We start from the raw sequence: 12,518 nt of genomic DNA on the forward strand, positions 1-12,518 counted from the left end.
ATCCAGAGTACGTGTATGGCTACGCTCGACTTTTGTCTCCTTCATAATCAAGAATTCAAGTATGACGTGGTCACTTTCCCCCAGAGTTCCTGTAACTGCCACTTTATCCACTAAGTCATCCCTATTGGTCAATAACAAGTCAAGGATTGCCGATCCTCTAGTTCCTTCCACCACTTTCTGTAGGAGAAAGTTATCACCCATACATGTCAGGAATTTCTTGGAAGGGCCGCTTTTGGCAGTAATGGTCTCCCAACAGATATCAGGGTAATTGAAGTCCCCCATCACTACTACATCACACTTCCTTGAAACACTGGTAATTTGTTTCTCAAAAGTTTCGTCCTCGTCTTCTCCTTGATTGGGTGGTCGGTAGTAGACTCCGATTATCATATTCTTTTTATTCCTAGCCCCATTTATTTTAATCCAGACGCTCTCGACGGGGCTCCCAATCTCATCCGCCTGTATTTCTGTGCAGGGATAGGTATTTTTAACATATAGTGCAACTCCACCTCCCTTTCTATTTCTTCTGTTCTTTTTGAACAAGTTATATCCTTCAATTGCTATATTCCAGTCATGGGAGTCATCCCACCAAGTTTCAGTTATACCTATCAAGTCGTATTTGCCTTCATGTAATAAGAGTTCAAGTTCATTCTGTTTGTTTCCCATGCTCTGGGCATTAGTATATAGACATCGAAGACCATGTGTTTTATAGTCTGGCTTTGTTCCTACCTTGTTGCAGACACTATTTTGGGACACTGTTGGAGCTGTTCTCTGTACTGTGGTGCATTGGCCTTCATCCATTGTTGCCTCAAAATTTACGTCTCCCACCCCCGTAAGATTCAGTTTAAAGCCCTCCTGATGAAGTTCTTCATGCTGTGGCCGAACTCATTCTTTCCAGCCCTTGTGAGGTGCAACCCATCCCTTGCCAGCAGTCCATGTTCCAAGTAGCGTAGCCCGTGGTCCCAGAATCCAAAGCTCTCACGACGGCACCACCTTCGAAGCCAGTCGTTCATCCGGAGTATTTTTCTTTCCCTTTCTAATCCTCTTCCAAGAACCGGGAGGATGGATGAGAAAACTACCTGGGCCCCAAAGTTCTTCAGTTTCCTTCCCAGAACTTCAAAGTCTGAAATGATTTCTTCATAGCTCTGCTTGGCGACATCATTTGTTCCCACATGGATGAGAAGAAAGGGGTATGTGTCCGTTGTCTTTATGAGCTTCGGTAACCTTTCAGTCACATCTCTAATCTGTGCTCCAGGGAGACAGCACACCTGGCGAGTCCATGGGTCTTCACGACATACTTGGGTTTCAATCCCACGCAGCAGGAAGTCTCCCACAACGACTACTCTTCTCTTCTTCTTGGTTGACCTACCTTCTGTCCCTTGGTCACTGTTGCATGGTGTCTCCTGTACTTCCTCCTCTGCAAACTGTCCTTCAGTCTCATTCTCCAGAAGCTGAAAGCGGTTGCTTAACTCCAATGGCCCCACCGGTGCAGAACGCCTTCTAATTCCTCCTCTCCTAATTGTCACTCTTTTCCAAGGAGTTTCCTCTTCATTGGCTTTCCTCCCCTCAGCATACTCCACTTCGGCTTCAGCTGGCTGTTGTTCTTCAATCTCATGTGCTTCTTGTTGCTGTTGCAGTTCCACCGTTCGGTCTAAGAACTCCTCGACTTCTCTTATTCCTTGGAGGGTGGACACTCGCTGCTCAAGTCCCCTCACTTTTTCTTCCAAAAGTGCCACCAGCTTGCACTTGTTGCAGGTATACGCCATGTTGAGCTCAGGCAGAAACACGAACATTGCACACCCTTTGCAGGTCACCACCTCTAGGGACTCCTTTCCATCCATATTGTCGATTTCTGCTTTGGTTTTTTTCCTTTTTGATTATAGCAGAATTGCCTTTGCTTTGTTGTGTCCTCTCTGAAGGTACACAACTTTATGAGGATGTCTTAAGGGAAAGTAATCTTTTGGGGTTTTTTTTGCTTTTGTTTGGTGGTGGTTTTGTGGGGTTTTTTTCTCTTTATGATTTTCTTCTTTTTTTTCCCCCACCTCTTTTTTATTTTTATTTTTTATTATTTTTTTATTATTTTATTTATTTTTTAAGAGGCCTCCCCCTTGACCTCCCCTGTCAAACTCCTGTTCGCTCGCTCCCTGGGAATCTGGCTTACTTTTATAGCTCCTACTTGAGCTGGGCCAGCTGCTCTTCCCTGCTTCTGCTTAGCTCCAAGTCAGGAACCAGAATGAGTTCTATAGCTACACTAGCTATAGTAGAGTGGCCAGATACAAAAGAGGGCAGGGTTTCTGCAGCTTTAACTGTTGTGATGAAGAGGGAATTTCACCCTCTTCAATTGACACCTGCTGAAATTCCCTTTTCTACATTACTGTTAAAGGTGCAGGAGCCCTGTCCTCCTTTTCATATGGTCACTCTAGAAGTAGTAGTGTAGATCACACCATGGTTACCTTAAATCAGTCACAAACATTTAACATATCCTTTGAGTTTGGTGAGCAACACTATTGGGCATGGGGTAGGGTGATAGATGAAGGCAGGAATTGGTATATAACTGGTGCAGAGAAGCTGGCCCTAACATCTGGGGAGGGGGAGATTTGGGCTCTGCTATAATCAGCAAAATGTCTTGGGCCAGCACTGACCACCCTACCTAACAGGGTTGCTGTGTAAATTAATCCACAATTTGCTGGAATGCACGTTGTGTGTGAGCCGCATTTCTCTAAACAATCTCCAATCAGCCTGATCAGAGGTTGTTAGTCTGAGGGGCATTTGTCAATCCAGCAGTTAAGCCAACAACAAACCACTGATAATCACGTCATGGTATTGACAACCTCCGATCAGGCTGACTGGAGGTTGTCTACAGTAAACAGCTTGCAGGCTTTCAAGAGTATTTATATTATTTATTTACCAAATTTATATCGTGCCTAGTGTGACCAGGTACAAAAGAAGGCAGGGCTCCTGCAGCTTTAACTGTTGTGATGAAGAGGGAAATTTCACCAGGTGCTACATGCACACGACGTCTGCTGAAATTCCCTTTTCAATACAACTGTTAAAGTTATAGAATCCATGTCCTCCTTTTCGTATTTTCACCCTAAATAAATAGGATCTGCACAACGCCACTGCATCTACGTTTACTTGGAAGTCCCACTGATTTTAGTGGGGCTTCTTTTCAAGTCACTGAGCCTTTAACTGCAGAGTGAGCGTTGCTTGAACCTGCCTGTGTCTGCCGTTCATATAGTAATAAAATAATCCTGCACCCTAATGTCACTTCTACTTTGACCCTGAGCATGGCATTATTGCTGCGCAGCCCAGGAAAGTGTTCCAGGGTGCTCTCTGTAATAAACTAGGTTTCAGAATCAGCAGTGAGGGGGTTAATACCACTGGGAAGGACACCAGTGAGTCAGAGCAGGAAGTTTGGCCGCCAACCACCTGTCAGCTGGCCTAGGAATCAATGGGAATGGGGATGCAGGGAGAGCCTGCAGCTTGCCAACTCCTAACAAAGCACTTCTGAGCTGGCAACCTTTTGGCCTTCCCTGAGCAGGTTTCCCTGAGCTGCCGCTTCCTCATGGTGCAGAGGCAGCATTTGTAATGATGCTAACTTGCTCCCATCTGTCCTTCATTATGCTTACACGCTAAACCATGCTGCTTAACCACAAAATGGTTAAGGGTATGCATTCCCTTAAACATTTTGTGGTTAAGCAGCATGGTTTAGCGTGTTGTCTGAACCAGACCAGTGTGAGAGAGCCAGTGTGGTGTAGTGGCTCAAGTGTTGGATTGGGAATCAGGAGATTTTATTTATTTATTTATTTATTTATTTATTACATTTTTATACCGCCCAATAGCCGGAGCTCTGTGGGCGGTTCACAAAAATTAAAAACATCCAAAGTATAAAACAACAGTATAAAACCATAATATAAAATACAATATAAAAGCTCAACCAGATAAAAACAGCAGCAATGCAAAATTACAAATTTAAAACACCAAGTTAAAATTTATTTATAGACTGTTAAAATGCTGGGAGAATAAAAAGATCCGGGTTGTAGACCCCACTTGGCCATGGAAGCTCACTGGGTGACTTTGGGCTCGTCACAGACACTCAGTACAGCCTGCCTCACAGGGTTATTGTTGTCAGGATAAAATGGGGAGGAGGATTATTATGTACACTGCCTTGGGTTCCTTGGAGGAAAAAGGCAGGATATAATTGCAATAAATAAATAAATAAATAAAAAATCCCATTCATTTCAATGGGTCTAATCTAAGTAAGATTAACATTGAAAATAACACCAAAAACCCAGAGTCCTTTAGACTTTGTTGTTCTTTCTCTCTCGCTCTCTTTCCTTTTTCTTCATTTCTTTTGTTGGAGACAAGTCAGTGGAGGCTGGTGCTCCGATGTCAGTGGGGCTGTGTATCCACTCTGGGAATGTAGTGGAATGCAGTGATCATTGCAAAAAGCCACTGACAGACTTAAGTGAAAGCTCTACGTTCAGAGGCAAAATACCTCTCAATTCCAGATGCTGGGAATAAAACAGCAGGGATGCTGAATTTTTGACCCAAACACCAATTTTCCACAATGCTGGAGTGCTTGAATTACTTGGGGGAGAAAAGACGGGATGATGACAACGACGACAACAACAACAACAATACAGATGCCCTGGCGTTGTTTTCAAATAGTCTCGTGGAGTGATGCAGCCGAATTTTGTAATTAGCCAGCTCGATGATTGAAACTCGTCTGTTCATAATGCTCCCCCTTGTAAAATGCCTGAACCTTTGCTAGCTTTGTCTCAGCTAACAAAACTTCAAAGGTCTTGAACTGGCTGAATTGCCCATTCTGGAAACATCCACTGCTGTTAAAGAATATCAACCACCTAATCCCTGTCTTGACTGTGGTGCTTTCACGCCGCAAGGCCTCAGGCTCCCGCATTTGTGCTCCTTCCCAGCATCTGCACAGGAAGGAACGCAAGTGTGGAGTTGCCACCGCCACTGACGCTGCGCTAGGCACCAAGGGAGGAGGATGGGGGAGGAATGAAGCAGCCAGAGGGGGACAAAGAGAGGGATGTGTGGCGCCCTAACCGCCTCTCCTCCCTCTGACCTCCCTCTGCTGTCCATTCCTCCCCTCCCCCATTTTTTATTATATTTTTAATTTGTATCTGCGAAGCTGCACAAATACAGATTTTAAAATAAAATAAAATGGGGGGGACAGGCCCCGTTCCTCTCCTCTCCCCGTTTTTATTTTTTTTATTTACAGACATGGGGCCCCTGTTCCTCCTCTCCGCCCATTTTTATGTATTTTTATTTACCAGGACACACAGGGCTCTCCTGAGCTCCTGGAGGTCTGCCCCCTTCCCTGTTCAGCCAGTCAGGGAGCACCATTGGCTGTGACATGCCTCCGCAGACAAAAAAGTCAGGGTAAGTGCCCGACTTTTTTTCAGCAGAGTTTTTGGGGTTTGCTCCTGGATGGCTTTGCAATGGCTGCTGCATCATGTAGATCACCTACCGCTACTGCGAATCCACCCCGGGTTAAACCCTTCGTCAAGACAAGCCCCTAGAGTCACTTTGCATAGAAGCAGGATAGAAACCTATTCACAGTAATCAGACAGCAAACTCACAACATTGTAACAGAGATAGGGTGTTTTGGTTGATCACAACATTTATTTATTTATTTAAAACATTTATATCCCACCCTATATCATTAAGATCTCAGAGTGGCGTACAGACAAAAGGAGCATAAAAGGAGCAGCAGTTCCCCGAGATCTCTATCTGATTAGACTGCAGCTCACATTGACTGGGTTTGCACAATTGGGGAAGGGAAAATAAGCCATCACAGCTTATTTCCCTTCCCTGTGCATACACTGCATCATCATAGGTATCTTCACCAGGTTCAGTTTGTCATGTTGTTCAAAACTAGCAAGGGTATGTGGCAGGTCGGTTTACAAAGCCCTCCACAATCCATGGCTTATTCTATGATTGTAGGAGCATTTTCTCAATCATCATCATCTAGAATGATTTAGCAATTTCTAAGAGGAGTTGTGGGAAAGGCATCCATTTATGTGTCAGGATCTGGATGGTATGATTTGTCAAGCTGCAGTACGGTTCATCTAAATTGCTAGTACATGAAATTGCTAGTAAGTTGTATTTTCATAAATATGCATTTCAAATTTATCCATTGCTATGTATATATACAAATTTAAATGCTAAAAAAAAGAGAGAGAAAAACCTTTACTGTACAGTTACTCTCTTTAAAAATTCATACTAGGCTTTGGGTCTTGCATAAGATCCGTCTATTTTCTCTGGCTTTGTACATGTCAAGAGTCCTTAGCAGCTTTTCACCTTTCGCTAAGAGGATGTCTCTGTTCCTGTGGCAGGATCAGCTAGATTTAACTTCTTTGTTCCATTGATTTCCAGGTTGGCCTTTATTTTTTAAATTCCTGTCATCCTCGTAGCCATGGAGACCATGGTGGTACTCGACACCGTTGGAGTGGGAGACCTGGTACTGTTGGACCCATTGACAGAAGATACGTTGATGCAGAACTTGAAAGAACGCTTCCAACATAAGGAAATCTATGTAAGAGTGATGGAGAGAGGGGGGGAAACAGAGTCAGAGACTTTTAAAATGTATTTACAATACTTTTCTACGGCTTTATTTTTTGTTTAAATCCCTTAACCAGGGAGCCCCAACCTTTTGAGAGTGGGTGCACACATTTGGAATTTTGAGTGAGTGTCCTGGGTGTTTGTACAAAATGGCTGCTAGCGAAGCTTGTCCATTCACAAAATGGCTCTCATGTTAGGTGTGGCCAGTCATAAAATACCCATTTTCCAGAAGGCAAACTGGTGAGACTAAAGGAAAAATAAGTTTCCCCAGAACCGAAGACTAAAGAAGAGATTGGGCCTGAGCTCTAAAACAAAAAAACACTCTTTTGACCCCACAGTTCTTTGCTCCACCACTTATTTCTTTGAAGGCAAACTGATAAGCTTCTCCCATAGGGTGACCATATGAAAAGGAGGATAGGGCTCCTGTATCTTTAACAGTTGCATTGCAAAGGGAATTTCAGCTGGTGTCATTTGTATATATGGAGAACCTGGTGAAATTTCCATTTCATCACAACAGTTAAAGCTGCAGGCTATACCAGAGTGACCAGATTTAAAAGAGGGCAGGGCACCTGCAGCTTTAACCATTGTGATGAAGAGGAAATTTCTCCCAGGTTCTCCATATATACAAATGACACCAGCTGAAATTCCCTTTTCAATTCAACTGTTAAAGATACAGGAGCCCTGTCCTCCTTTTCATATGGTCACCCTATTCTCCCACCCACGCACTCCTATTTTTCTTTTCTAAGAACCCTTTTGGGGCTCACACAGAAATAAAGTAGGTGCTGGAGGCAGCAGGCACTTATCTTTGCTCCATGCCAGCCTATCAGGTTTTTTTTAACACATTAAAAATCTATACAATAAGATGACCATATGGAAAGGAGGACAGGGTTTCTGTATCTTTAACAGTTGCCTAGAAAAGGGAATTTCAGCAGGTGTCATTTGTATGCATGCAGCACCTGGTGAAATTCCCTCTTCATCACAACATATATAGCTGCAGGAGCTATACTAGAGTGACCAAATACAAAAGAGGGCAGGGCTCCTGCAGCTTTAACTGTTGAGATGAAGAGGGAATTTCATCAGGTGCTGCATGCATACAAATGACACCTGCTGAAATTTCTTTTTCAATACAACTGTTAAAGAAACAGGAGCCCTGTCCTCCTTTCCATATGGTCACCCTACATATGTGCTATGGTATGACAGGTGCAGAAGGGTGGGGAGCGTTATTGGTTACATCCAACATTGCCCCTGTTTAGAGGAGACCTACTGAAACAAATGTAACTTAAGTTAGATTAAAATTCGATACAACCTTATATGACTGAAATTGGGTGGGGGTCAGGTGGTAGGGCTTGTGGATTTCATTAAGGGGCCCCATCCCCTTACCCTTCCTCCCATAATGTGAGGACTGCCAGCATTTTGTTGCCACCTTGTTCATAATGAGAACACTATTCCTTCCTCACAGACGTACATTGGGAATGTGGTGATCTCAGTGAACCCGTACGAGCCACTGCCCATTTATTCAGAAGAGACCATAGAGGAATATAAGAACTGTAACTTCTTCGCTGTAAAACCCCACATGTAAGTGAGATGCTGAGGAAAAGCAACCCCAAATAGCCCCAAGGGAAGGGGTACTGGTAGTGAGTGGACCAATCCTCCTAACGCTCGTCCACTCTTGTTTGCACAGCTACGCCATAGCTGACGATGCCTATCGCTCACTGCGAGATCAGGACAAAGACCAGTGTGTTCTTATCACCGGCGAGAGCGGGGCTGGGAAAACAGGTGAGTGAGGATGGATTGGGGGTGGTGTTATAAAAAGAAACACTCTGTGGGAAGAGGAGAAAATGAGATGATATGCTTAGGAACTGTTAATCATCACAGGGAAAGACAGAGGGTGCAGGTAAAGTAAGCAGCAAGAACTGGGAAAAGAGACTGCATCGGAGTCTTCCATAGCATCTTGGTGCCTAAATGGCATGGATTTGGTGGGATGACATTTTTGTGGATGGCTGGTTAAATCAGAAGTGGGTAGACTTCAGGCTTGCGAGAACTACTTAAGGCCTTCCAACTGGTGCCAGGTTCAGCTCAGTCAGGCAGACACAAGCTAAGAATTGAGGAACAGGGTGCCTCTGAGCATGTTTGCAATCAGTACTGGAACCAAGCATAGAAGTCCTTTCGCACCAGGGCATTTATCGTACACTCAACATTTCCTCCCTACTCATGGTTGTTTGCAGTTCTTTAGATGATGTCATGACCCTCCAGTTTTCCTTCTCTGTCTAAAGAGCACTTTCAGTGAGTTTTTTTTTTAAGAGCAAGGGAAATGCTGCAATTAATTGTGAAAGCAAAAAAAGTGTGAGTTCCTCTTGTGTGTTGCACTATTCCACTATACCACAGTGCCACCTAGAAGTCATGTAGCAAAAAAGCAGGAAAAGAAATGCTCCTCATGTAGTGCTCGGATTTTAATTCTGCAACAAAACTGAAGCCTCATATAGAAAAGCTCCAAAATCAACTCCTGATTCCTTACCAACCCACCCCAATGTTCTTCTTTGGTAACATAACTTAGGGTATGAAACCTTTTTTAGCTTTTGCAGTTGTTAGACAACAGCACCTTAGGAACCCTTGCCAATCTACTGGATATCATCACTAGATCCTGATCTATCTTCTGCCCACCCTAGCTTATATAAAAAGATGTAGACTTCACAAATGCATGAATCAGGCTTGTAGAAGCAGCAGAAGGAGGTGCAAAGAGGCAGAAATTGAAAAGCTGGTGGATTTCATTTGTTTAATGGTGCTGGCTGACTGGTTTCAATATGGCTACTTCATCTACAGCAACAACCTGGTGCCCTCCGGTTGTTTTGGGTGACAAGTTCCGTCAGTCCCAGCTAGGATGGCCAATGGTCAGGGATGATGGAAGTTGTATGTCAAAACATCTAGATGGGTCCAGGTTGAGGAAGGCTGATCTAGATATTAATATGGCTTCTGCGACATGCGGTCTGCAGACCACCAGAAAGCGTATGCCACTCTTCTCTTCGGCCCATCAGTTCTCCGTATCCAAACAGGGCCTGATCAGATGTCATGCTAACCCACCATGGATGGCTAAAAAATTTGATCCATGGTGGGTTAGCATGTTATGAGGGCAGTGTTCCTCCTCTCCAAGATGGGTGAAGTGGTGGTAACGGGGCCCTGGGGGTGGTTTGCATGTTGTCTGGCAGGCTCGCCATAGTTCAGAGTAGCCCCTCCGTGGAGATATCTCTGCAACCATAGAGATGGTAGGAGCGTCTGTGGAGTTTCTCTATGGTCACCATGGCATATTGAGCAGGTAGCACATGCCTTTCCCTGCTGCAATGACTGCTGGAATAACCGGAAGTGGGAAGACACAAATTTATCCATAGAGCCGGAATGGGTATGTGAACCATGGAGTGCTGCATAGGTCCCACTTGTGTGACAGGCCTCCTTGTAGTTGTTTCCCTTGGCATCTCTGCTCTGTAGCCCCCTCCTCCCATGCGCATCTGAACAAGTCCATAGAGTCATGTAGATGGATAGCTCCCAGCTGAATTTGCCACACTTACCTGAAATCATCCAAGGTGCTCACAAACTGTTGTGCACGCATCTCCGAACGAAAGTGGTAGCCTCCACCATGTAGCAAAAGCACTGGAAATGTGAGATACGTTCAGCCTCACCTGCGTTCTAAATACTTAACCTGACACTTTTTCTCCACCAGAGGCTAGCAAGCTAATCATGTCATACGTGGCAGCTGTATGTGGAAAAGGGGAGCAAGTGAATCGTGTCAAGGAACAGCTGCTGCAGTCAAACCCTGTGCTGGAAGGTATGTACCTTTCTCCTTCTTCGGGAATGGGATAGGGGGAAGGAGCAGAAGCCCAGGGCGGGATCAAGGCTTTTCTATGCTTAAGGATATGAACTGTGCAGTTGTTACTCATTACTCATAGGGGATCCAGATGTCTTTATTCAAGCCAAACCTTTTGTTGCAAAGGTTATGCTGGGAAAATGCAATTCTTCCCTCAGCTAGTTCATTCATTGTTCCTGAAAACGCTATAATGATTACAGTTGTATGAATGTCGCAAGCATGTATTGGACAGTGCCTGTGATGTTACCCATGACAAATACCACAATTAATCCAGCAAAGAATCCAGAAGTAGAAGCCTCGGTAAAGGTGCGAGATAAAAGCCTCATATAGAAATGCCCTATAACTCCCACAAATCCCAGCCAGCATGAGAAATGGTCAGGGATGATGGGAGTTGTAGCCTGAAACCTTTGGAGTGTACCAGGTTGCCTACTACTCCTTTAATTAATTCTATAGATCTTTTTAGCCCTTGCTTACCACTATATGCTGCCTCCGCAATCTAGCCCAGAGGAGCTGTGATGAAATGCTGGGTTAGGCTAGCTTGGCCAAGGCATTCCTGGGGAAATACACTTTTTAAACCATCTTCCTCTTTCTCTCTTGCAGCCTTTGGGAATGCCAAAACCATCCGCAATGACAACTCCTCGCGATTTGTAAGTAATTGCTGGGGAATGAATGCTTTGTCGGACAGCTTGTAGGATCTTTTGGAAAACATGGAGATGTTACTAGGGGAGCAAGGCTTCTATGCTCAACTATGCCATCAATGCCAAATAATTTAAGATCTTTTTTTTTTTTAAAGAGGCAGTGAAGAACTCCAAAAAGGACCTCTCCAAATAGGGGAAATGAGAATCAAAATGGCAAATGCACTTCAGTATAAGAAAAAGTGATGCACGTTGGGGGGCAGGGGAAATCCTAGCCACATATTCACTGATGGGGTCTGAGATGGCGTTGACTGACCAAGAAAAAAATACTGGAGTCATGGGTGTTAGCTCAAAGAAAGCTATGTGAAAAAGTTATGAAAAAACAAACAAATTCCATGCTAGGGATCATTAGGAAATGGATTGAAAATAAAACTGCTGCTAGATATCATGATGCCTTTATACAAATCTATGGTGCGACCAACCATGTTTGGAGTACTGTGTACAGTTCTAGCCACCAGGCCTCACAAAGGATTTTGTAGAGTTGGAAAAGGTGCAGAAAAGGGCATAGAAAAAAGGCAATTAAGGGAGGTGTGAAATTATGCATGGTGTGGAGAAAGTGGATAGGGAAATATTTCTCTCCCTCTCTCATAGTCCTAGAATTGGGGGTCATCTCACAAAACTGAATGGTGGGAGATTCAAAGGAATCAACTACCACAAGATGTAAAGCTTCTCTACATTAAGCAAAATTCCCACACCTTTACCGGGCTTTCTTCTTCTGATGTCTTTCCAGGTTTACAATGAGCTCCTTTAGATGGCAAACATGTGGTTTGGAATTAAAAACTTCACTTTTTGGCATTGCTCTATATGTTCAATGAAACAGCAACACAAACCCCCCGTCTAGGGGCTGAATTATAGCACAATGTTGGCATTACACACTGCCGATATAATGCTATCAACTGTTATTACAGCTTATCTCTGATCTTTTTGAAAGTGAGATAAAGGAGGGAACATGCAGGAGATATCCTAAAAGCTGTGTAAAGGACCAATCACCATGCAATACACTGCTCGTTTAGGGAAGCTCATAGTGCTGGCCATTAATTTGAAGCAAAGATAAAATTAAGACTAGGATTAAAACTACCAATGATAGGTGAACCCAGTCAAATTGTACAGAGATTATGAACATTGAATTTTGCTCCATCTGCTTCCAGCTTTCTTTCTGATTCTCCTTTTCTCCCTAGGGAAAATACATGGATATTGAGTTTGACTTCAAGGGCGATCCTTTGGGTGGTGTCATCAGCAACTGTGAGTAAGATGTAGCAGACTTCCCCTCCCCACTGCCTCCCACAGAAGAGGGTACAGACAGAAATTCCTCCATGGCGAGAATGGAGGAACTTTTGTATTCCATGTACAAAAGTCAACTGGACTGGCAGCTAAATCTTTCT

The 12,518-nt window shown here is 43.9% G+C and overlaps 1 protein-coding gene across 2 annotated transcripts in view; it reads left to right on the top strand.

Moving 5' to 3' along the window:
* The window catches only part of LOC134394290 (unconventional myosin-Ia-like), a 66,498-nt gene that overhangs the window by 12,489 nt on the left and 41,491 nt on the right, over positions 1 to 12,518 (top strand). For both annotated transcript variants that reach the window (XM_063119589.1, XM_063119590.1), the window contains exons 2-7: positions 6,400 to 6,559; positions 8,045 to 8,160; positions 8,267 to 8,361; positions 10,298 to 10,402; positions 11,042 to 11,088; positions 12,315 to 12,378. In XM_063119589.1, the coding sequence (XP_062975659.1) occupies positions 6,440 to 6,559; positions 8,045 to 8,160; positions 8,267 to 8,361; positions 10,298 to 10,402; positions 11,042 to 11,088; positions 12,315 to 12,378 (547 nt within the window). In that variant the 5' untranslated portion in view covers positions 6,400 to 6,439. The remainder of the gene's footprint in view (positions 1 to 6,399; positions 6,560 to 8,044; positions 8,161 to 8,266; positions 8,362 to 10,297; positions 10,403 to 11,041; positions 11,089 to 12,314; positions 12,379 to 12,518) is intronic.

Source organism: Elgaria multicarinata, chromosome 3, assembly GCF_023053635.1.
Source record: "Elgaria multicarinata webbii isolate HBS135686 ecotype San Diego chromosome 3, rElgMul1.1.pri, whole genome shotgun sequence".
In the NCBI taxonomy this organism is placed as follows: Eukaryota; Metazoa; Chordata; class Lepidosauria; order Squamata; family Anguidae; genus Elgaria; species Elgaria multicarinata.